The sequence below is a fragment of the Dromaius novaehollandiae genome, chromosome 1 (assembly GCF_036370855.1).
Source record: "Dromaius novaehollandiae isolate bDroNov1 chromosome 1, bDroNov1.hap1, whole genome shotgun sequence".
NCBI classification, from domain to species: Eukaryota; Metazoa; Chordata; class Aves; order Casuariiformes; family Dromaiidae; genus Dromaius; species Dromaius novaehollandiae.
This window is the reverse complement of record NC_088098.1, coordinates 114,273,083-114,297,678: the sequence shown is the minus strand read 5'-3', so window position 1 is coordinate 114,297,678 and position 24,596 is coordinate 114,273,083. Positions and strand designations below refer to the sequence as shown.

General features: G+C 40.0%; 1 protein-coding gene across 4 annotated transcripts in view; it reads left to right on the top strand.

Moving 5' to 3' along the window:
- APP (amyloid beta precursor protein) overlaps positions 1-20,855 on the top strand; it is a 232,963-nt gene extending 212,108 nt beyond the window's left edge. For all 4 annotated transcript variants that reach the window (XM_064523722.1, XM_064523718.1, XM_064523713.1 and 1 more), the window contains 3 exons: positions 8,762-8,862; positions 12,097-12,243; positions 19,892-20,855. In XM_064523722.1, coding sequence (XP_064379792.1) covers positions 8,762-8,862; positions 12,097-12,243; positions 19,892-19,993 — 350 coding nt within the window. In that variant the 3' untranslated portion in view covers positions 19,994-20,855. The remainder of the gene's footprint in view (positions 1-8,761; positions 8,863-12,096; positions 12,244-19,891) is intronic.
- Positions 20,856-24,596: the final 3,741 nt, after the last annotated feature.

Here is a 24,596-nt window from a genome sequence, read left to right as displayed (position 1 = left end):
CACTGTTTTCGGAGAAGCTTCTCAAACATCTTTTCTGGGGGGAGTAAGATATCTTTCGTTTTTGTAAGTCTGGTTGATCTTCATCCTAACACCTCTAAAAACACCATGCCCAGGCTTCTGCAAATTTGTCCTTACCAGACACAAATTCTGGTAATAAATGCCCACCTGATTTTCCATTGTCCTTTAAAAACAACTGAACTGCATTTGAATTTCAGTTTACAGAAAAACTGATAAGAGTCTTAAACTGGGAGTTCTGGTAGGCAAAATGGCTGGTTAGTTAAACGGCATGTGAAGTACAAAAGGGATTCTGTCAATTTAAAAATTACTGTGTTCTAAAATTGTTTTACTTGTTAATTGTAAATAAGAAGAAATCTATGTCAAAGATTAAAGGAGGAAAAGAGATACTTTTTTGCAGTCATTATCCTTTTGGGATAATGAGTTTTTACAGTTTGGGGCTCTACTTTATAAAAAGAAAACGTTCTGAAATACAAGGATATTATTCTAGAATGAAACTGTATTGACAGAGGACCTAGAGGCAGATAAAATACAGGCTGCTACTTGTGACCTTTTTGTTTTGTTTTAATTGCCTGGATTCTGGGTTTGTCTTTTTCATAGTCTTCACTTTGCAGTTTTTTCTTCCCCTTGTTTTGCTCAGGTGAAGAAGGCGGTGACCTGCTTCTTCAGGGTAAAAATACTGGTATTATGTCAGCCTGCAACAGTCTAAGTCTGACCTTAACAACAAGTAAACGTTTTGTAGCAGGCGTTTTAAAATTCTTGAGGAAAATCATCACTTTAATGACTAACATGCACCTGCAAGTACATGCCTTTTTTCTTTTTTCCATTTTCTTTTTTACCACTCTTCCACCCATACAACATTCTTACAATGGTCAGTAAGATTTTTGTAAAAAAGATCATGATCATGCAGATCCCTTTCCCACAAGGGAGAGAATTTGGTCACAGTACAGCAAAGAAGTACAAATACTTTATTGTTTCTAATCCTTACGATAACAGTTTTATATGGGATCTTGTTACCTCACTGCATCATTCTCTCTCTTTCTATCTCTCTCTCTCTCTCAACCAAGTTTAAAGCATTTAATAAAAGTTAAGCCAGTTGTCCTGATCTCTGCCTCTGCAGTGCTCCACCTTGGCTGGCAGCAGTTGAAGCTTGAATTTGAGTCTGAATTACATCAGTTGTAGGAGGAGAGGAATGTCAGGAGGAGAAATCCCTATTTCCTTGTATAAATGAAACATCTGAGTGAGCCACACTGATAATTGAAAAGAAGCCTGCTGCTTCAGCACACTGCCCTTCCCCTCTTTAATTCACAAATGGGGGAACAAGGACAAATTATGCTCAAGTTTTTTTCCCAAGGAAGTAAACAGAGATAATATGAAGGTCAAAAGGATGGAAAAGCTATAGATGCACTAAGCAGTCATCAGTGGTCTATATTTTTTAAATACTGGGCCAAACAATGAGAGGTTATTGCATATTTCTTGCCATATATAAATTGCTACCTGCTTCCATAGGAAGAGCTTCAAATGGAAAGAATACCTCTTTAGTTGGTAATCTAACTGCAAGAGTCTTTTCAATAGTGTTTCCTACTCCCCAACACCCCAGAGGTCAATTTTTCATTATGAATATTTAATTTCTTGTGGCCAAATTTGGGGTATGTGTTTATTAATTAGTAACTTTTTTGTGCGCATAGTATAAAAACATGCCCAGGTACTCATAAGCATGATCCCTTTTACTCATGTTAAGTCAGCAAGTCTGATCTGCGGAAATTGGATAAAAATTAGAATACCTGCCATCTGGATGATGTTGCTTAATATCAGCAGAGTTTCTGAAATTCAAGGTGCTAAAGAAAAGAACCAGTGCTCGGTTCAGAGTAAATCTTATTCTCATCTGTCTCACAGTTGCAACTGTATCACTAACAGTATATCTGTAACCCAGTATATCCATGCAAAGATGATATGATATTAACTGTGTCATTTTCTTCCATGTAGTAGGGTTGGGGTTTGTTTTGTTTTGGTTTTTTACTTTCTCCCAACTGCATATAAAGCTCTTTCTGTGTCTTTGGCTCCTCTGCTGATAATTCATGACATGCCCATCTTAATTCTGTTGCATTATATAGGAGGCTGGGGTGGAGGTTATGTAGTTGCAGAGGCTCTGTAAGCCTAATGACTCTTCTGCAGAATCATTAGCACGTGTGCTGCAACCTATGTGAGGTGAGGGCATGGAGCAGCTTAGTGAATTATTTATGATTTTCTTGCCAGAAATTGCACTTTTTTCCTGTCTTAGTGATGTTAGTTCAATGCAGTTGACTTAAGCCAACTGTCTGCAGCTACCAAATTAAAATCATTAATGGATTGGGGTTTTGCATCAGATAGTTGTTTCTTATAAATAAGAGAGTTACCAACTGCAAGTGCAATTATATATGCATAAGCACAGCATCTGCGTTGACAAATGCCAGAAAGAGATGACCAAATTTCACTTGTTTTTCATTATTCATTTTTACAGACACATAAAATATCTTTCGTCTTCTGGGGGAGAATTTTTTCATGCTAAGTTCCAGTGAAAGTTTTTAAAAAATGAATAAATATTATTTTTGCTCTCCATCGCTGCTTTCTCCAATCTGAGAGCCCTGTCGTCATCTATGGAGTAAAAACACACTACCATTTTAACAACTCCCAAGGAGAGACCAGGAAATTGTAGTTCCGCACAGTCTTAAAGTACTGGTTCCTCAAAGATACTTAAATTATCTTTACAACTTAAGTTATCTTTACAAAGGCGAGTATATTATCTTCGCTTTATACATGAGGAAAATGAAACAGCTGAAATAATTTGCAGCAAGTCATAGAGCAAATAATAGTTGAACTTCCAGTAAGAAATTTGCGGCTGTCTACTTTCCAGGTACTTGTTTTGAACACTACATGCGTTTCCATCCATCCTTTTTTCAGATGAATCTTTACCCAGATAAAGCTGTGTACTACAACTATAGAATTTCTTTTTTACAGCAGACCCAATTTCAACAAATTGTTTCTATTCTTGAAATTACTCAAGTCCAATTCATGGATGTGGGGTTAAATGTTTTCCTTAATTTGGTTCTTACATCTTTTGCTCAAATGATTTTTGGATATGCTAAAACTTTTTGTGTTTCTCTATGCAGAGACCAACCAATTTGGGTAATTTTAATCATGTTTCACTTGGAGGTTTGATTTTTAAGTCTAAAAGAACCTGGAAGACCACAGGCATGTATATATTATTTCAGATCCCCACAGTATTTTTTCAGATCCCTGCAAAACAAAATCGCAAATCTTGCAAGGCCATTTAACTAGTAGAAGAAGCAATTATAAACAGTGTAGTAAATAATGTACAGCTAATTAATTCCTTGGTAGAATTTGTTGTATCATCTTTATTCTTGTTCTTCTTAAAGCCTAAATATATATTTACACAAACACAAGAGCTCATCTGTGCGAGAGTAAAATGTTCCTCAAAGCCACTGATCTGTTTTTATTTCATGTGAGTGGTTTTTAACTCCCTGTGGATTTTTTTTTTCCTTTAAGAGGAAGGAATAATAAAGTCTGTATATGCTGTTCATTTTGATGTTTGGACTATATATGTATATAAAAGTAGTTAACATTGCTAATTAACAGCAATATAATTAAAAGCCCATCATTCAACAACCTTAAGTACTCAAGAGCAAAACAAGAAAAAAAACATTGAATCTTATTTTCTGATACATATAAACAGGCAAACCTATCATTGTTTAATAAATGTGTTATTTTATCAAAATATAATCATGTTAACCAGCTTATTGGATTTTAATGGATGCTCTTAAGCATGTGGTTTTGATGGCTAAATAGATTTGTTAGTTTTGCAAAGGAGATACCAGTTAGTTTATTTACCAGCTGAACTGTAACATTTTAAATTGAAGTAATTAGGAATACCAGTCCCTAAAGATATTATGAATTTTAGAAGAGAAAGCATTAATAATTATGATTATTTGTGAATTTGCCATCAGACTGTTACTCTCATTTTTCTTCTTTTACATTGACTTTTGTGTTTGGGTTGTGTATTTTAGACTTGGTAACAAAAAACATCATTTATTTTGGGTCAGAATTAAGGATCTCGTCATGTAGCTAACTCTTCTTTGTATGCTTTTCTTCAGTACAAGGGTAAAGCAGTATTAGCCAACCCTTAGTTTTTTGCTTCTTACCAGATTCACACCCCTCTGATAATGCTTTTCAAAAGACCCTTAATTTTTTTCCTTCTTTAGTTAGTACTTTTGAAAAATAAATCTTTGATTATGGCATCTAAATCTCTAAATATATATTCACCAGGACAAGGAGTTTAATGAATTGGAAACAGGGAAGTTCAATAGCAAGTCTTCTATAATGCAACATTATGGAAAGGCAGTTTATAACCCTGTATGTAACTGTGTCATACCAGGTATTCAATTCCAGTAGAGAGTCATGGGTCTCTTACCATATAATTAATTATTTGCAGAAGACCACTAGTTTACCCTAATCATACTTTTAATTATCTGTATCTTCACTTCTAAGGAGGAAAGAGGAAAGAAAAGTGACTGTTACATTTGTTAGTGCAATAAAAGTTTCACCTCTCTCTATTCTTGACGTTTTTCCTTTACTAGATACCATGCACAAGTTTTAGTAAGCCAAACAGTATTAACTGCCTAACAGCAGGCCCTATTTCATGTTCAGATCTCATAGCAGTTCTGGGGTTGGTGAATAAGACCAAGTAGGCCACCAGACCTTGATCGTGTTGGCCCAGAGCAGAGCTTTTTCTGCTTGGTCTCGCAACAAAAGATTGGTCAACCTGCCGTACCCTGGAAGTAGGGCTCCTATGTTACCGTAAAATGGGAATGGAGAGAGGAAGGGGAACAGCCAGTCAGAGAAATGGGGCTTAGGAAAGCCTGAGGGTTTGATCATGTCTTTTTTCCACTTGCAGCTGAGCCTGCTGATAAACTTCCGACCCTCTGTCACAGCCTGAGGCGAGGGTTGCTGCCCTCCGTTCTGCCACCTGAAAAGCTGCTATAATTCCTGCTGGTGGTGCTTGGCTCCTCCTAACTGCGGTTATCGAAGACCTACAGTCTAAGCTAACCTATCTTGTTTTCATTCAAAGTGGTTAGAGCCAAGAAGAGAAGTCCCAAAGCCCAGTGTCCTGTCTCTAGCCATAGTGCGTGCAGGATATTTGCAGATTTCACCTCTGCCTGTGCTGTTAGCACACCCACTGAGCTTTTGGCAATCAGCATTTGTTAGGCTTCCAGAACTGGAACTTGTATCCACGTCATTGTGTTTAGTAACCATGGATGAACCTTTCTTCTCTGCATTTGTTCATTTGCATTTTGAACATGCTTATAATTTGTGCCAATGAGTTCCACAGTCCAATTTTGCATTGTTCCAAATATATATACACACACATATATACTTTCTTTTGTTAGTTTCTAATCTGCTGTGTCCTAATTGTGTTGGTGTTCTGCACTTTGTTAGGAGAAATAATGAATAACCGTCTCCTGTTGACTTTCTCTGTGTCATTCACAGCTGTATAGACCTCTGTAGTGTTCCCCCTTAGCTGTCTCTTTTCCAGTCTGAAGACTCCTGATTTGTCTAGTCCTTCCTTGTATAGAAACCATTCCGTGCCTGTGATCATTGTTGTCTCCCTTCTTTGTGCCTTTTCTAGTTCTTCTGTATTCTGTGGAGATGGGGTGACCAGAACTGATAGCCATACTTAATGTGAGGATGCATCATAGATTTATACAGCAGTGTAATGATGTTTTCTCTTTTCTCTATCCCGTTGTAATTATTCCTAACTTTCTCTTTGCGTTTTTGACTGCTACTGATCCACCTGCCCACAGAGTGTTATCCACAGTGACTCCAAGGTCTCTGTCCTGGGTGAAACAGAACTAATTTAGAGCCCAGTGTTGTGTATGTATAGTTAGGGTTATTTTTCCCTTTGTGCATCACTTTACATTATATCAACGTTGAATATCACTTTTATTGTGCGCTCAGAATTTCTGCAGTTCTTTGCAGATGGTTTTACTTTGTCTACCCTCATTTTTATTACTATTTTTGTTGTTGATAAACTTTATCACTGCACCATTCACTCCCTTACCCAGATCACTTTACAAATAGCACAGCACAGATCCTTGTTGGACCCTGCTGGTAACCTTCCTCCATTGTGAAAAATTACTGTGTATTTACACTTTGTTTCCTGTCTTTTAATCAGTTCTGGAAAGTCATGTAAGACGTTCCCTCTTAATTCTTGCCATCTTGGCTTCCTCCAGAGCTTTGATGAAGGTCCTTCTCAAAAGCATTTTGGAAAGCCACGTTCACTCTAAGCTAAATCATTTTTACCCATTTGTTTATTAACTCCTTCAGTGACGTATTATACATTTGGGAGGCAGGACTTCTGTCAACAAAAGAGAAGTTGATTCTTCGCCAGTATATCACATATATGCATGTATGTTTTCTAATCAATATTTATAGTTTCATTTAGTTTGCTAGCTATAGCAATAAAGTTCTATACTTCCCAAAGTCCTTGACTCAAAGGAGCTTCCACACAAGTGTGACCGTGGACAGTGGCAAGCAGCTGGGAACGGCCACCTCTTTAGCCCTTATAGCTGTTGGCGGTGAACCAAGTCCTAGGAAAGCCCTTTGCCCCCTCCCCCCCAGCTATTTCAAGTATGTGAAAAGCTACTATTCCATTACTGTTTCTCGCCTCTTAATCCTAACACCAAAAAGGCAGAGGATTTGAAAAAGTGAGCCTCTGTGCTGCCAAATACATGTTCTAACTTTCTTCACTTGTTGATGCAGATATAGGAGCTATTTTGAAATTATGCAGAAAGCAGAGTGAGTCATATTCTTACTTTATTTTGGAAAACTAACCATAGCTGCCTTTAGGGAAAGAAATTATAGAAAATTAAACCTCCTTTCAGGCACCATGTGAGTTTTATTTCCTTCATCTCCATTTCCTCCTGCATTTCATTGACAGAACGTCATGGTTTGTTTTCAAACTGCAATTCCTTATGTACTTTATAGTTCTTACCTTTAGAAATGACCTCTTGTATATAAACGTCATAATATACCTGTGTCAGACTTAGTTGTGTAATGTGGCCTCAAAGATCAGCTGCTTGATATAAAATATTTGAGAGCCATTGAATACTTTATTCCTTAAAAAAAAAAAAAAAAGAAGCCACCCCACTTACTAAGTTTTAGTTTATGGGACAGTCAGACTGTTCAAGAAAAATCGTAAGTGCTTTACTGCATGAAGATTATTCCTGTTCTCTCTTTTGTACAGTTTGTTGTGAAAAGTAGGATCAGAACTCAAGAAAGGGGTAGCTGTACAGCCTAGAGAAGTTCTGGGGAACTTCTGTTCTCGTTGTCTCACAATACAAGAATAGATCAGCATTTAATGTAAAAAAAATGGCAAATTCAGAAGCAGTAAAAGGGGAATAATTGTTTCATTCAGTGCTACTTTAGATTGTGGAGCTCATTGGCACTTGGAAGTCTTCAAGAATTTACTGAGAGTCCAGAGACACTGGAGAACAAGAGCAGTCACTAGTGTTGAGAGTTTTGAAGATGTCTAGATTTGCACACATCATGGCTTAAGGTCAGCCCCAAATGCCAGGAATCACAGTGAAAGCTTGGAGAGGGGAATAGAGGGGATAAAATGCTAGAACAGTTACAGGCAAGGAATCTGAATCAGTTCATATGTTCTTATCACATTATATAGGGTGAGGAGATAACTTCTCGTAAATATCATACTTCTGCAGTGTTTGTATCTCCAAGAAATACAAATGTCAATCAGTTGCACTAAGAAGGAAAACACCAGCTACATGAGTACACATATGTTCTCTATGAGCCAGAGCCAGTTTTTCAGGACAAAACATTCACAGATATACATATCAGCTGTGCTCCTCAGCTGTTGTAAGTCTGGCTAGCTCTTTTATGGCTAGGAGGAAATCCTGGCCTTCTTTCCAGCTTGTGCAGCATCCCCACCTTCACATCTGTAAGGGGAAAAGAGGACTGCAAACTATCCATGATTAAAATCATTGCAAGCTTTGGTTACTTGCTGTACTGTCTGCTTCTAATCAAGAGGCAGGGTTATAGCTCAGGCAGAAGTCAAAATTTGAATCATATTAATTCTGAACAGTCTGCACTATAAAAGCAAGAGTTCTGTAAACTTCACAAACATTTTTAATAACTCTTATGCATGTTTGTGCATAAGGTACAGACTCACTGGAAGCAAGAGAATGTAGTATCTGCGGTTCAACACCTCACACCATGGGTATGTCTTTTTCTTCACAGCAGCCTGAGCTAGGGAGGAGGAAGATTTCAGCTTAAACATCAAATTTCCTTGGTGTTTCTAGAGATGCTGTCAGAGTGGATCTGTCTTCATCTTCTGAGCCAGTTCAGGAGACCACTGTTAATCCCTCACAGCTTAGTTCTTGCAGTATTTCATACTGAAAGCCTTTGGTGCGTGTACCAACATAGCTACAGTGGATTAAGGAACGTTAACAGGAGAAATTTTACCAGCTCATTCTCCATCACCTCAGTGAGAATGAAACATCAAATGTACCTCACTTCTCTCCCAGCTCCCTTTCACACCTTATCTTGTGTGAATGTTAAATCACATCTCATCTGTGTGAATGATACCATTGCCTTCTGCTCTTGTAATGGTGGAGGTAAGTAGAGCATAATTGACTCGAGGACATTAATGAGTTGTCATTGTGGTGCAATGCAGGTTCTGGGTTGACCAATGTTAAAACAGAAGAGATATCTGAAGTAAAGATGGATGCAGAGTTCCGGCATGACTCAGGATATGAAGTGCATCATCAAAAGCTGGTAAGCGAGCAAATGGTGCTTTCTACGTGTACATTTTGAATTGGTGATTAAATTCTGAGCTTGTGGGCCAATTATGGCTGTTTCCCCCTGAGGGATGGGGATGTCAAAATTGCCTCAGAAAGTTTTCACATGAACAGATTCTGCTTCTTCTGGTTCTTACTTAAGTGGGAGTAAATCTGGAATAATTTTAGCAGTGAAGGCTGAATACCATTAAGTCTGACGTAAGAAGCAATGCTGACCGTTCCTGCCCTCGTGCTTGTACGCGACCAGATATGGTCATTTGTACCAAAGCTGCCCCATGGTCCATCTCTTGTTGTCATGGATCACATAACTGAAGAGCGGAGATGCAGAGGAAGGGCAACACTAAGTAGGTAAAACAAAGTCTGATGGAGACCTAGCAGGGTGCAGCAAGAAACACAGCGGTGCTGGAGAGTGACTCTGTTTTGGGAATAGATTCCTCCCCTCTCAAAACAGATGGTGATGGTGCATGAAGGGGCTGATCTCTACGGAGCGTAACCTCTCACAAAATTCCCTGCTTGGGATAAGGGGAGATTCTCCACTGGCCTTAATTTTAATTTGTACTTGGTTGTATCGCTGTATTTTGTTTCTTAGGGTATATGATTAACAGGTGAAGGGCAGATAGGAACAACATATCCCCTTTGAACTGTGATTCTTATGAAAAGTCACAACCAAAAGCCATGTAAGTGAGAATAAGCATCTTCTTAAGGCTTTTTGCAGTCCCTTAATAAGAAGTGAAGAACCTATGCAGCAGTACTGACTAGAAACCTGTTCTGCTTCCAGTTTTGTAAAGGTATATTACATGATGAGATTTCACTTTCCTGACTTTCAATATCCTGATATTAAACTTGAAAGCTTTTTTTTTAATGTATTCTTAAAGCTGAGTAGTGCTGAAAATTAAAATTAGCATGGGACTCACATTTGCATTTGAACTAGGCAATCACTGTGTAAAATGATATTCCACCATGTCTTTGATGCTGAGAACTGAGAATTCCCAGTTTGATGAACTAATCCAAAATGCATTAGCGCTAATTTGAGAAATTCTGACATGCTTAGCTCAGATGAGTTAAACATCCTGATGGAGTAAACCTGTGTGAGTTTACTGAAGGGAAGGAAGGAACATGTAGAAATGTGTTTTCATACACTTGTTCCTACATTATTGATCCTGTGTCACATGTGCTTTGCTACAGTAACCTTTAATGTGGAAGTGCTTTGGATATGGTCCCAAGCAATTTGGAGCTGCAAGCTACCCATACCGGTGGGATCCATGAACTTCGATAATGCGTCATGCTTAGTAGAAGAGTTTTCAAGCTTTTTAAAGCATTTTATGTCATACTTCTCATTGATAGCTACAATCATTATTTAAAAATTAGTAAGCTGTCCTCTAGTTTTGTTTTTTTATTTTGGTTTTTGTTTGGGTTTTTTCCCCAATTGAGACTGAGCAAGGAGTCCAGTATCATTGAGAAAATACTGGAATGATGCCTTGCAGTGTGTTGCATGTGCGTCACATGCCATATCCCAGCTGATAACCTCCGAATAGACTTGTCAGTGGTTAAATGGATATAGCCATTTCATATCAGTGAGTTCTGAAGTTGTATATTCTCCTTATTCCCAGCCAAGTTGGTTTTGAGGTTAGAATTTGAAGACATCTTTTCTGCTAGTTTAAATTCACAAGCAGTAAGTAGAAAAATACTTTCACCTGGGTGAAACAGTCTCCTTAAGATATTGTTTTGAATTCAGCTATGCATTGTATTTTACATGCAAACTTCTGAATTGCTCTGAAATTGCAGTTATTTTCCTCTTTATGGATATTTGTGTTTTAACTATATATAAAGTTCATTTTCAGTATGCGTAAGGCCTTCCTCTGTTGCACATGTATGTTAGCTGGGACATTTCACAGTGCTCTAAAATAGTATGGTAATAGACTTTCCTTCCTATGCAGGTAAAATTGACAGAAGACATTACTACTTCACATCAGTGTATGCCAACACTGTCCATTGTGTGTGTTTTCCAGCTTTGTTTAAACATATTTCTTGCATACAACCAGGGACAATATACATATTTATATTACATGTTTTAATACCTCTCCGAGGAAGATTGTGTTTTCTTAAAGAGTGCAAATGTAATACAGCTCATTATAATTCTCAGCAGGTTTCCTGCTTCCCCTTGCATTTTTGTTAAATACTTGTCAAAGAATTTAGTCTTTCAGAGAGAGGTAGTCTTACAATCCTATGAATGTAATATGTTCTCTAATCCATTTTGCCCATTTCGGTTAAAAATAATAATAATAAAAACCTGCTATTGACAAGCAGACAAAAGATTTGTAAAATATGCATAGAAGTAAAATAATTCAGTATATTAATTGAATACAATATGGGACAGTGAAAACAATCACCCACTTCTCATACTTGTTCTCATTCCTAACAGCCAGCCTTATTAAATGCATGGTAAAGCACCTTGCTGTTTGCTGATTTGCCTTATCAATAAACACAATTCAAGTGGATCTTTGCTTTTTTTTCGCACAGCTGTCATATTGGCTCTCTCTCACATGAGGATTGTCATCATCCAGGTGTAGCTCATTCTCCCTTTGCCCTGTGAAAGCTCAATGACTCCCTTTCTAGTCACTTAAATTAGCACACTCATGTTTGCTGGGCTCTTGTCCATCTTCTGGGAGACTTTTCTCCCAACTAGTCATCTGTGAGTTTCACTGTTGTCCTACTGGTTTTCTCTACTGCTTTATCAAACCAGTGTGTCAGCCTTGGTCCCAAAAAGCTGAAGAGGTGTCAAGTTGTGAATAATTTCATGATTTACATTCTAAAAATAAAGAAATTTGTTGCTTCCTGGTTACTCCTATATGAGCTTATCAGTCATTTTACAATTAGCTTGGCTGGTTTTTTTTTTTTTAAAAGCAACTACTGTAACACTTGTATTGCTTCTAAGACCTCTGTAAGGCGCCAATTTAAAAAACAGAAATAAGTCTTCTACTTAGGCACAAAACTGCTACACTACAGGCAGTAAAAAACACTTTTGTACCTCCTCTCCAGCTAGGAGAGCTTTTGTACTGCAGTGATCCAGTTTTGAATAATTAGGATGACATGCAATAGCGTTTAATTAGAGATACTTCAGTAGGTTTTGAATTGCTCTGGCAGCTGTGCATGTTAGCCAAACAGTCGATGAGGTTTCTATTAGCCACCTTATTTTATTTTTCTTTTGTAGGTGTTCTTCGCTGAAGATGTGGGTTCAAATAAAGGTGCCATCATTGGACTAATGGTGGGAGGTGTTGTCATAGCAACAGTGATTGTCATTACTTTGGTGATGCTGAAGAAGAAGCAGTACACATCTATTCATCACGGTGTTGTGGAGGTAAGACAAGGTTTCCAAGCACAAGCAGTGTCACATGAACCGCGCAATCAACACACTGCTCCATGAATATGTTTACAAAGAAAGAAGCCTGGTGGAACACTGGCTAGCTCAGAGTGATTGTACATAGCAGACTGGAATTGAATTGCCTCAGTTTGTAAGTATAGACACAGTATAAGCCATGTGAAGTTGGATATAAAACCACAAAAAATTGTTCTGGAATTATCCCAGATCAATTACCTTATAACACAGAACTTCATTTTATGGGAAATTTGATAGTAGCCAATGAGCGGATACTGCACAAGGAGAAAAATGTTTTTACTGTTGTTGGGAATTCACACACAAAGACTTCTTTGTGTAGTCTGCAAATAAAGGTTTGAGGCAGGTCTTCTGTGGATTGTGCTGTATGCTACAAGGATTTGTCTTATATGGATACTTTATTACTTTTTGTTTTCTAAACAAGATTAACTTTTGCCGCCAACAGCTTTTGATTTATGGCTAATCTGAAACTCATAGATTTGAGAAACACATACGAAAATTCTATATAAGTTTTTCAAGATGAAAACTATTGTCTCTTCACAATGTTCTGAGTAAAGCTGTGGTCAATTTACAATAATTTAAAATACATGGTTTCTTGCTTCAATTTAAGAAAGAGTCTCTATAAATAGGAAAAGCTTGATTATGAGAACTGGAAGGGCGTTCATATACCTTTTTCCCTGCCCCCACTCTCCGCCCCCACCCCATGTTGATATCTAGAAATTTGCTGTGGGAGTATCTAATGTGCAGGTAGTACTTTATATTAGGCAGCACTTCAGACATTTATGGTTTTTGCCTTCCAAAACCAATATTTGAAATTTTAATTGAAACTAAATCATTTTCAAGTCCACAGTTATGTTGGTTTCACCTTGAGTCAAATAAACCTTGCTCTGGTCATGCTACGTGAATACGAGAGTCATTTTCTAATGCACATACTCCATTTTTGGTGGCAGTGAAGTGTCTTAAAAAGTAAGCCTTTGACTTAAGCCTCCCAAAGTCTAGGCTGTGCTTTTTCTCATGGTTTAAAACCTTCCAAGGAGACAGGGTGAGAAGAGCACTTGAGGTGATCGCTCTCTTACATGCAGGGTAGATTTGAGTCCCAACAAGCCATGCAGAATTTTGGACTGAGAGGCAGAAAATAGCAAGTAAGAATCTCAGTTTTAACTTTCCGTGTGAAAGCTTTCAACCCATTTTGTGGAAGATTCAAACAGGCTTGAATTTTAAACCACCCAGTCGGTTTCTGCTGCCAACAGTTATACATCAGCTGCAGTGTGAGACCCATGTTGGTGAGCGTTCATCCTGCTGAAACAGCCCGCCTGGGGCTCCACGCTGGAACTCGCACACGCAGGGACACTCAGAGGTGGTGGGAGGAGGGTCCTAGCTGGGAGTTGGGGTTGCCCAGCCGAGACCCTCCTTTGTCTGCATTTAGCCACAACAGAACAGGTCAGGAAGCTTGGTGGGCCAAAGCCCGGCAGCAGACATTGGATGTGGCATACTGTTATTGCAGTACGAGCTTCAAATTTCTGATAGACTTTGCCTGATGGAATGATATAGAGAGGATAATCCTAGATTCTTATGAGCTTTCTTCAGTGAAAATGAACTTGGAAATGTTGGCCTCTGCAGGAAATAATATGCACAATCTGAACAAGCTATGCATGTCAAAATGACAGCCTAACTTAGGATATAAAATGTTTTACAGAAAACAAACTAAAGGTGTAGCACAAAGATCTACCAAGAATATTAGTCATTTAATAGTGCCACACTGTAGATGATGTCACGTGGTAGATTCACTGCATTGGGTCTGCCATTGGCAGCTGAGATTCCTGATTCTGCCAGACTTGTTCTGTGCTGTTGGCAAACTGTATAACCTGACTGTCTTAGCTTCTCGCCTGCAAGAAAGGCGTAACGCCTATTTTTGCCCTAGGGTAGTGAAAATTGTGTAGCAGTTACTTGATGAAAAACAAAGGTCCATGTACAATAAATGTTTATTATTAAAATGTCTTCAAAATTAAGCTATTCCATTTAAAAGAAGGTTAATTGATCTAGCAGAGATGCACACAAAATATGCTGTGCACTAAAAAGCAAAATATTTGATGCAAAAATAGCTGTATATCAGATCTAGGTTGGCTAGGTATATTGTAACAAATCTTGCAACCTGTCTGTTTGTTGCATGTCAGCAACTATTGTGAAAATTTCAGGCTATGATAATGGATGGAAAGATTACAAAACAGGTCCTATTCCACCTGTATTCCTATATTCCAAAAAAAGGTACCTCTGACTGTAATACTTGTTCTCATTTCACTATGATTTCTTTAACAGAAGACATCATGAAAAGCCCTATTACCCTTTTTTTGAAGTTCTGAGGAGAAATATACATTTCCTATTTTGAAAAAGTGTCATTTTTCTCACAAGTTTGATGATATAAATATTTCAAAGTGATTGATCCTTACCAGGAAAAAGGACAATCACAAGTGCGTAAATAGATGACTGAGTAATTGAAATTACATATTATATGTGCCCAAATGAGCTCCAACAAACCTTCTGAGGATGTTTTATGTTGGTGCCCCCAGCCCACCTGGCTGCAGGAGGTTTCTTCCTCCATAAAAACAGATGGCAAAAGAGACATCCTTATCTCTCATATGCTCTAAACTTCAGCCAACTGTCTCAACTCATCCTCTTTCGGTACCTCCTTTCTGAAGCTCAGTTGCTTTCTGTTACAGCACCTCCAGCAGGAGCGTGTGAGGAGGGGGGGACAACATAAGGGCTCACAGGAGTAAGCGCAGCAGCCATTAAAACTGCAGTAGCTGTACTCTCCAAAGTTCATCTGTCAAAGACAGATCTGCAGGTGTATATTAGACAGCATCCATTTACCAAAGAAAACCACAATTTAAACAACAATACTGTTCGCTGCGTCTTTGAGGACTGCCTTGCACATAGGTTCTGGGTTTCTGAGCTGGCCCATACGTGCAGAGGCAGCATAAGAAGTTTTCTGCAATATTACTGTCTTCCTGACTCCACATTAAGATGTTCCGCATGAAAAAAGTAGAGGCTGGAGCGGGAGCAATAGAAGGACAAACATGCTCAAAAGAAGAGGTTATTTATCTGTCCAAGCTGTTTTCTCAAGAGACATCAGGCCATAGAAAAGAGAAGTGTATGGGCTGCTTCTCAGCAGTCTTGAATGCTGTGTTCTGCTCCTACTACCTCTGCAATGGATGGCAAAAAGCTTCTTAAAATGATAAGGGAAAAGAAAAAGGGTAAAGGGCTTTTTGTGATTTACTACCAAGGAAATAATCAGGTTTAAAGACGTGTAGCTTGTCAGGGCAATACATAGCTCAAAGGTTGTAAGAAAAGAGAGGAATTGTTTGTCAGAAGAAAAGTGGGTAAAAGGTAAAGAAGACAATCATGATGAGCAGTAGTGCACTTAAGTTGGCAGTGAGATAGATTAACCTGTGGCATAGTCAGCAGCAGGCCTCAATAAATCCCCTTCATCTATAAATGCTATATTTCAGAGGTTACTGGACTTCTTTGGTAAACCGCTTTATCAAAATGGGACTTTTTTGATACGGAATATTTTGCAAAGTTTTTTTTTAAATTCCATCTGATTTCTATTGTCCTTCCTTACATTATTTCCTTCCTAATCTCTTTCTCCTTCCTGAATTTCCTCTGAGTTTCTGGTCCATTCTTTAGTCTCTTTTGCTTCCTCTTTCTTTGATTCTTTTTTATGTTGTTCTGTTTTCTTACTCTGTTTCTTCTCCACAAGAAGGTTGTCTTAGGGGCTTATCATGTCTTCTAGTTCTGAATAGAAATCATGAGTGGGAGGTTTAAAGCTAAGACAGATTATAAGGTTCAATACAATGTTGTTTGAAGCTTAAATACGGAGAAGTCCAGCACTGGTTCTGGCATGCCCTTGCATGCATCCCAGCCTAGTGTGTGAGCCCCATAGAAGGGGAAATGCTCTTAGGTGTGTATTGATACGTGGAGATCCCTGATCTCTCTGGCCCAGTGCTTCATGCTAGGCTTTGATTTCATCCTCGATGAGAGCCTTTTAGAGCAGTCAAAGGGTTTAGTTGTGAGCTCTCTAGCGGTCCTCACTTCTTGGTTTGGACAAGCACCAGATACTCCTGTAGCGTGGCAGGATAAAACACAGGGCTGACTTGACATTACAGCAGCCCATTCAGGAAGAAGAGGAAGGGTGGTTTTTCCTGTGTGTTTGTATTGTATTCTCATTTTCTGAGAGTGCTAAAAAGGCTGCTGGAACGCTTACAATTTCCCCTTCTTTGTTCTTCCCTTTCCTTCACAGCCGTGTTAGCGACAACTTTAGCAGCAGCAGATGGCATGCGGTGACATTGTCACAACGGAAATAGTTAACACTGTTAAATTTGCATGGTCCTCAAGGCAGGCATTAGGCCTTTTGTGTGTTTGTACAAGACCTATACTGAACTGGATTTGTTAGGCCCTGCTGCCATTATAATGATGAAATTTTCACATTGAAAACAGTGTTCTGCAGAATGGCGACAGGGTCGAGGAATTGCCAGAAATTAATTCACTGCATATGGTTACTGATGGTGCAGCCTTGTGGAGGGGAAAACTGGCAACCCTGGGAGAAAGGACTTGTAAAACAGCAGGAGCGAACCAAGCACCTGAAGATCCTTGCAAGGATATTGCTGTGAGTCGCGGCGGCTCTGTCGCTGCCTCTCACCCAGCCCCACTAGTCCCACAGCTGCCTTTTCAGCTGGGCATAGGTCTCTGCAGGAAAGGGGGGTTAAAAAGGAAGGCTTGAACAGCAGGCACAGACAGACAAGTCTTTAAAATGCAAGTGCACAGTTGTACACTCACTGCTGAGCAGGTTGTTATACAGAAGTGTCTTGGGGATTTGAGTGTAGAGGTTGAAGAGGAGACGGGCTGCGAAATTCCCCGGGGTTCTCCTGCCCGTGATGGTTTGAAATGATTGCTGACAGCCAAGCTGAGTGCTCACCGGCTGCATGTGCTGGCGCAAGGAAACTGCATGCTGTCAGCAAGAAAGTAAGTTTCTTTTGTCACTTCAGGGGGAGGGAGGGCAGGGAAAGAAAAATATCTAGTATCCCCTAATATCTAAAACAAGGGAAACCAGAAAAGAGAGAAGCTCAAAGCAAGAGCGCCACCTCCCTAAACAATAACCTACTGCCTGAGAGCATGCCACAGGACCTGAAGAAATGGAAGTATTTGGGTTTTGTTGCACAAGAGAATTACTCATTGCAAATACAACTTCAAAAAAAAAAAAAAGCCACGCTTTGAATGACAGTATTTTAACAGCAGAAATGTCAAGTTATATTGCAAAATTGGAAACACAGGAAGCACCACATCAGCTGAGCCCAGGGATCCTTTCTGCTGGCATCCTGTTCCCCACCAGCAGGCATCACATGCTTGCTAGAAAGCTCAGGACTTCCATTGTAGAGAGTTTTATAATAGCCTGCAAGTGGAAGCAGGGTGTGACCCTTAAAGTTGGATATGTCACAAAAATGTGCAATTACTGCAAGACAAAAAAGAGATTTGACTGAACATAGTGATGGTTGAAAGTGCAGTTTGGGCACTGGAACATGGCTGAGGAGATTAGAAGGGACCTGGATTAGAAAAGGAATCCAACTTGGCTTCAGCAATTCATCTGAGCACCCCAATATACATGCCACACAGAGAACCATTTATTCTCTTAAATAATCAATGCAAGAACATCAGGATGGAAAATGCCTCTGACAGGAGCCATGTTCTGGTGGTACTGCAGGTAAGGCAAATGTAATCTACCACAATAAAGTAACAGCTGCAAAACTAAGCTGAGCAGTTCTGCCTTTGTCCCAAGCGTGGGACAACAGACCTTTTATCTTTTTCCAGAGCATCAGGTAACAACCTACAGAAGGTCATAGTCTGTCCTCACTGAGGTGAATTATTTCTAGTATTGCAGAGCAGATTTAAAATGAGTATCAAACATAAGTACTACTTCTTTACTTTTTTATTAAAAGGTTAAAGTAAGCTAGCCTGCTATATAATACTTCCTGAGAGAATACGTTTTCCATTATCCAAAAGGTTATTTTTATGCTAAAAATAAACAGCTATTTTTGCTAAAGGTCATTACTTACAGAAATCCACATGAAAATGTTCATAACCAATATGTAAAGAGTCTTAGGCACCTTCCTGATTTAAAATTTTTGACTGTGTAAAACTCGCTTTTTGCCTTCTCTTTTAAGAACTGTCAGAGAGCTGAGAGGCTCACTTAGCTCTGTTTTAATAGATAGTTAACAAGATAGCCAGGAGATGGTAGGTTTTGAATTCACAACAGCTATTTAGCTCAAACAGGGGAGGTAAAATACCTAATTAACGTTTAAAGACTGTTCTCGCCCACTCTAATTTGATGAAGTTCTATATTACTGTAATGTTCGGTGAAAGAAGAAAATAATTTGTGGAGCAGCAGGTATTCAGTGGAGAAGTCTTGACTTAGCTGTTTTTATGCCTGTCTTCCAAGCACTCAGGAAAGGTCAATTTTTGTTAAGTAGAAGTACTTAACGAGTGCAGAAACTTCAAGCTTTTTGTCACTAAACTGAACCAAATTCAATATTGGAGGCAGAGAAGTTCTGCTTCAGTTGAGTGCAATGAAATTTTCGCTCGCCTTCTGCCTCTCTGCTCTGGTTTTTCTTTGGTATTCTCATTTTATTTTTTATCAACTAATTATTTAATGGTCCTGAGACCTTACACCTACAACAAATCTGAGAGTATAGTATAGACAGAAGGCAGCCTCCAGCCACTTCCAGCTTTTTTTATCTTTCTTTTTCTTTTGTTTTTTCCTTATTTCAGATCCAGTCAATCACAAATAGATACTGTACTAAGGAGGAGGGGGACATGATAATGGGAGTCTAGCAGGGAGATAGAAAATATATCCCCTTTTTTGTCTGTAATGTTGCAAACTTTCTGAACCAATCAATAAAAACAAAACACAAGGTGGTATTGCTGAGTTTGGGCAGGTAATCATGAAGTCCTTCAGCAAAAATAAACAAGTTGCAGAATTGTTCCTGTTGTCTTACCTTGTTCCTGCACGTTACTCTATCCAAAAAGTGAACCATGACTGTCCTAACAAGAAGGGCCATCCCTGCAGATTGCTCTTGAAAGTTGTTCATGGGCTTCTCATTTATTGCCAGGTGCAGCGCAGTATATTGACTTTGTTCCCTGAGGCCATTTGCAGTCCTGCATAACTTGGAGAGAAGAGTTTTTAGAGAGAGTTGCCTCCTCAGGCCTCCAGGTGCTAGGTTTAATACTCTGTCTAGTGGAGAAGTATCTGAGCACCTAGGTCCAGCAGGGCAAGTAACTGTTGAGTTCTTCGCTACTACCTCCAGCCACCTTTATTTTAGATTTTCTTGTGAGGGTGTGACTGAGCTTGGGACCTGACTTGCTTCCTCCCTTCTTAAAAAATAAAAAATAAATAAAAATAAAAAAGTCCCAAGCTTTAAAACCTATCTTGCATTTCAGAGGATATTTTGTGCCTAAATGCATGTAGAGGATACAAAATACATTGGATGGCCATTAAGTGAGGAAACGCAGTATGCTGTGAGTTGAACAAGAACGTGACCCTGGTTTCTTCGTCTTGCCTCAGGTGGATGCTGCAGTGACACCAGAAGAGCGCCACCTTTCCAAGATGCAGCAAAACGGCTATGAAAATCCCACCTACAAGTTCTTTGAACAAATGCAGAACTAGGACACCACAACAGCCTCTGAGTTGGACAGCAGAATGATTGCTTCGCTGCCCATTGGTGTTCAGTTATAGAATAATGTGGAAAGAAACAAAAACACTCTGTTTTATTATTTACTCATTATCGCCTTTTGACAGCTGTGCTGTAACACAAGTAGATGCCTGAACTTGAATTATTAAAATCAGTAATGTATTTTCTCTCTCTTTCTCTTTACATTTCAGTCTTTACACTACATTATTAATGAATGTTTTTTGTGTACTGTAAAGAGTTTAGCTGTATTTAACTAGTGCATGGGTAGATTCTCTTTCCCAATTATTTATCATGTAGCTCCTTAGCCAGTTGTATATTATTCTTGTGATTTGTGACAAAAATTAAGTCCTAATTGAAATATGCTTTAAGAATTGATGGGGGATGCTTTCAGTGTCTGTGGGGTTAGCTGCTTCTCTTTGCTGAGCATTTTTTCTGATCACTATGCATTTTAAAGTAAAACAACATTTTTTAAAAAGTATTCCAAATGAGTTATTGAAATTCTTTTCCTCTGCAGTTGCATATTATTGTACAGATTGTTGCTCCTGCTGTATTAGTGATGTAGAAATCATGGGAATACACATTTGTTTCTTTGTGCCTGTTTTATGTGCACACTTTAGGCATTGAAAGGTAAACTTTATTTTCTTTTCCATGTATCTTTTTGATCTTAAAAAAATATTAAAAAGAATCCCTGTTAATTGTGAGCACTTCGGGGGGGGAAAAGTGCCTGCTGGTCGAAAATTAACGGGGATCCTCTGCAGGATGATTGTACAGAACCATTGCTTATGAATTGATAGCTTTCTACACTGTGTTACATAAATAAATTAAGAAAAAAACCTTTGGGCAAGAGTTTTCTTTGGAGGCAGAAGAATAGTTTGAAAGCCACTTAAACAGAAAACATCGGACATCCACACTGGGCTAATGAGGGCTGAGAGGGGATTTTTCTACGCGGATAACGACGCTCATAGCTTGACCAGAGAGCGGAGTGGAGCGAAAGTGGCAGTGCAGGGCAGAAATGAGGCACATGCTGACTTTGGCACACCTGCCCCTCTCAAATGTTGTCTTTTTTTTTTTTTCCAGTTTGTATAATAGTGTTTTAATGTAAATAAATGTGTTCCTGAAGGAGCCCTGTTGTGGCAGTGTGTCTACGCAGCAGCCACTCACCCTGGCTTGTGCGGAGGAGCGTGGCAGCCTTCGTCCCCAGCTTCTTGCCTGTCCCCGGAGAGACTCGCCACCGTGGCCCGGCCTCGGCGCCTGATGCCGTCACCTCCTGGCAAGGTCCCCACGCTGCCTTGTGCCTCGGCCATGGGCGTGCAATGGAGCTTCCCGGTTTACGAGGGCCCGTGTGACACCACAGCAGCGGACACTGGGGAAGGGTAAAACAGCAGAGCCGGTGATTTTTTTCCTATTCTCTCCAGCAAACAGGTTAAATAAAGCAGGACTCAGGGAAGAGAGCTGGAGCAGAACGAAGAAAGCAAGATATATTCAGGGAAAGCCCCTGTTAACTCATCTTGCCTGAAAACCCACAGCAGCCAGATCCCAGCAGTGCCTGCCGCAAGTCTCCGTGGCGCAACGAAGCACAGCTGCAATTTCCAGCCCTGCCACCTCTCTTCCCTGCCCACGACCTTCCCCAAAACTCACTTGTCTGGCCGATTCGCCGCTGGCCCGGGATGCATGGGCGAGCTGACCGGGACGGGTGTTGGTTCAGCAAGCGGAGAGCCTGTACAGTTTCATAAACTGCCTGGGAGCCTGCCAGAGGGGTGGGAGCACGTTACCCTTAACTTCTAACAGGAAGACTGCAGAGCTTCCAATTACATGTTGCCAACCAAGTGTTTTACTCGTGCTTTGCTCTCCTGTCCTCACTCTCTTGAGATACTTGGTGAAGGAAGGGAATTGACTGTAAGGTATCAGAACTGGGGAAACAGGTGATGGCATTTCCTGAGCCTTCAGTCAGGTACCAGCATCTTTTAAAGAATTTGCAGAATGTCCCCAAGGGATTTCTGATCTCTGCGTTTAGAATTGAGCTGTTCAGACCATAAAGATGGATGGTGGTGAGCAGAGGTCCAAAAAGCTCCCCAGGAACCTACCTTCCCCCTCTCCCACCCCCCAAATATTCAGGGTTAGGTTGGTTCCCTTGTGTCTGTTACTGTAGCTCTTGTTATGGAGGTCACACATACTCCCTACAAAGGAATGTATAGGACCCTCTTCTGTGCATATGTCCAGTATCACAGAAGATCCCCCTTCAGCACAAGCAGTACATAATTCAATTTAGTGCAGTCTCATTAAAGGAGCATTATTGAAATTCCATTTAGGAGAAGCTAGAGTAATCCATAAAATAGAGGCAGCCACCAGCCTTTAGAGAAAATCCCACTTATAATACCATAATCCCATGCAATCCCAGTTACAGAAAAATGCAATTGCTTTGAACAATAATTCCCAGACAGTAAGTCAGTCTTCATGGTGTGGGGTTGTCTGGTGAGACACTGGTGCTGCTCTTGCTATTCATGGACCAACTTTTAAATAACCGCACAGTTTTACCTTACTGATTAAGTGATTAGTTTTTACAGTTCCCTCCATGTATGCACACTCTAGGAAGAAAAACAGTACGTACACACCTGGACATGCACGTAAAGGATAGGATACAAATAAAGTTCCTGAAACATCAATATTCCCGTAGTTTTTGCTACCCCAAAAGCTGCCTAGAAATTTATCACAGTTCCCAGGTAACGGCAGCAGCCTTCTGCCTGTCTCTAGCCATGCAAGCTCTTTACTGTGCAAAGATTATATTAGAAGTGAATAAAAGCAGTTTGACAGGCTCATAAAGTAGAAAAGCTGACACAGGAAAGTCACTAAGCACCTCACTTCCAAGTGCAGGATTGATTGCTTACCATCCCCTTCAGCAATAAACTGAGCAGGGTGTCTGCATGCAGCGGCAGCCTGGAAACACAATTCTACTCCCCAGCTCTGAGGAAATTGCTCCTGGGGGAAAAAAATAAATAAAAGAAAAATATCCCTGGCTTTTGAGTTGATACGTTTAATAGGAGGAGTTTTCTAGCCTGAGTTGTTTTGATAGAATGGGGTTCGGGAGCACTTGGGAGGGCAGGTACCTCGGTGGCAGAGCTGAGGATGGTCTCTGGCAGTGGGAGCCTTTGCCAGCCCGCCTGCGCCAGGGCAGCATATCTGCCCCAAACTCTCCTTCTCCGGCCTTCGAGGCTTTGCAGAAGGGGAGGTGATTAGCCCAGACCCGCTCTTCCTCCTCCCCTTTCAAAGGCTCCTGGAAAAAAATTTCATTTGTTGCTCACGTTGGCTCTCTCTGACTAGATTAACCAGTATCAGGTGTGAAATGATGCTTCACACACGTCAGGCACATGCTAGAAGAGATGCCCTAAAAAATATGTATATGCATGTTCATCTCTGTGCTTGGTAATTACCTCTTGCTAAATGTAGTTCCCTAGCTATGAGGTGGTCTAGGAAAAACAAACCCAGGCCTGGCGTTGCCCTTTATGGAGAATAATTTGCAGCAGCTATATATTCCATTAGGTCTATCACGATGCTCGTGCAGCTCCAAAGTCTCCGTCCTCATTATATGTGCACTTACCAAAGCAATTTCAGTGCCATTGCTGTTGGCCTAACTGCTCATTTCTATTGTTTTAACTAATGGATTTTGTGGGCGGTGGGTAAGTTGCTGTTAAAATGCCTCTAGGCAGCAAGATTGAAAATATCCTAATGACATATGAGAGTAGATTACAAATAACACTGTGCACGGCACCCTGGTGCTGGCAGCATGAAGCTAGTAAATTAAAATATAAATATTGTTTCCCATTCCTGGACAATCTTTTTACCACTCAAAAAGGGAGAACCTTGATTGTGTCAGAAAAGGATGGTTGTTTTGTCTTGCTGCTTCCCCATTGTAATTCTCTTTCCCACCTTCTTCCCAGAAGAAGTAAACACTAAATCCTTCCTGCAACTTTCTACAATCCTGGGAAATTTATTTGGCTGACTATACAGAAAAATCTTTTAAGCTTCCAGATATAAGGCTTGGGATTTATTTAGAGGTAATAAAATAGTCTGTCTTTAATAGGATTCTTAGTTAAAGCAGAGCTGAGTTTAGGTGCTTAGTCGGAGACCGAGTCTCCCTTCGCCCCCTGTGTTTGTTACTCTGTCTGTCTCGGATAGCGCAGCTGGAGAGCAGCATCCGGATCGATATAAGGAGGGATATCACCTAGACAGATAGGTAGGCATGCCTTTTTTAAAAGGATGCTATAAAAAAAAAGAAAAAGATACATGCTGTAGGGTGGAGGTCCCTCCTTAGGGCCTGACCAGCTGCCACAGGAAGTAGGTCCTTGAAATAGCTGTGATGCTGCCGCTGCTCCAAAACAGGACCCGGTAATTACAGCTGCTCTGAGCCCTGGACCACCACACCAAGTCCGCCTGACTGCGCCTAAAAGATACTTCAAGCTGGGGAGTATTTCCAGAGGAGGAGTTTTTTTCCTTTTAATTAGGGCAAGGGGTGGGGAGAAAAGGACAAAATTCCTACCTAATTCTCTGAAGAGGGTTAAGGGAAAAGCTGCCCCCCTCCTC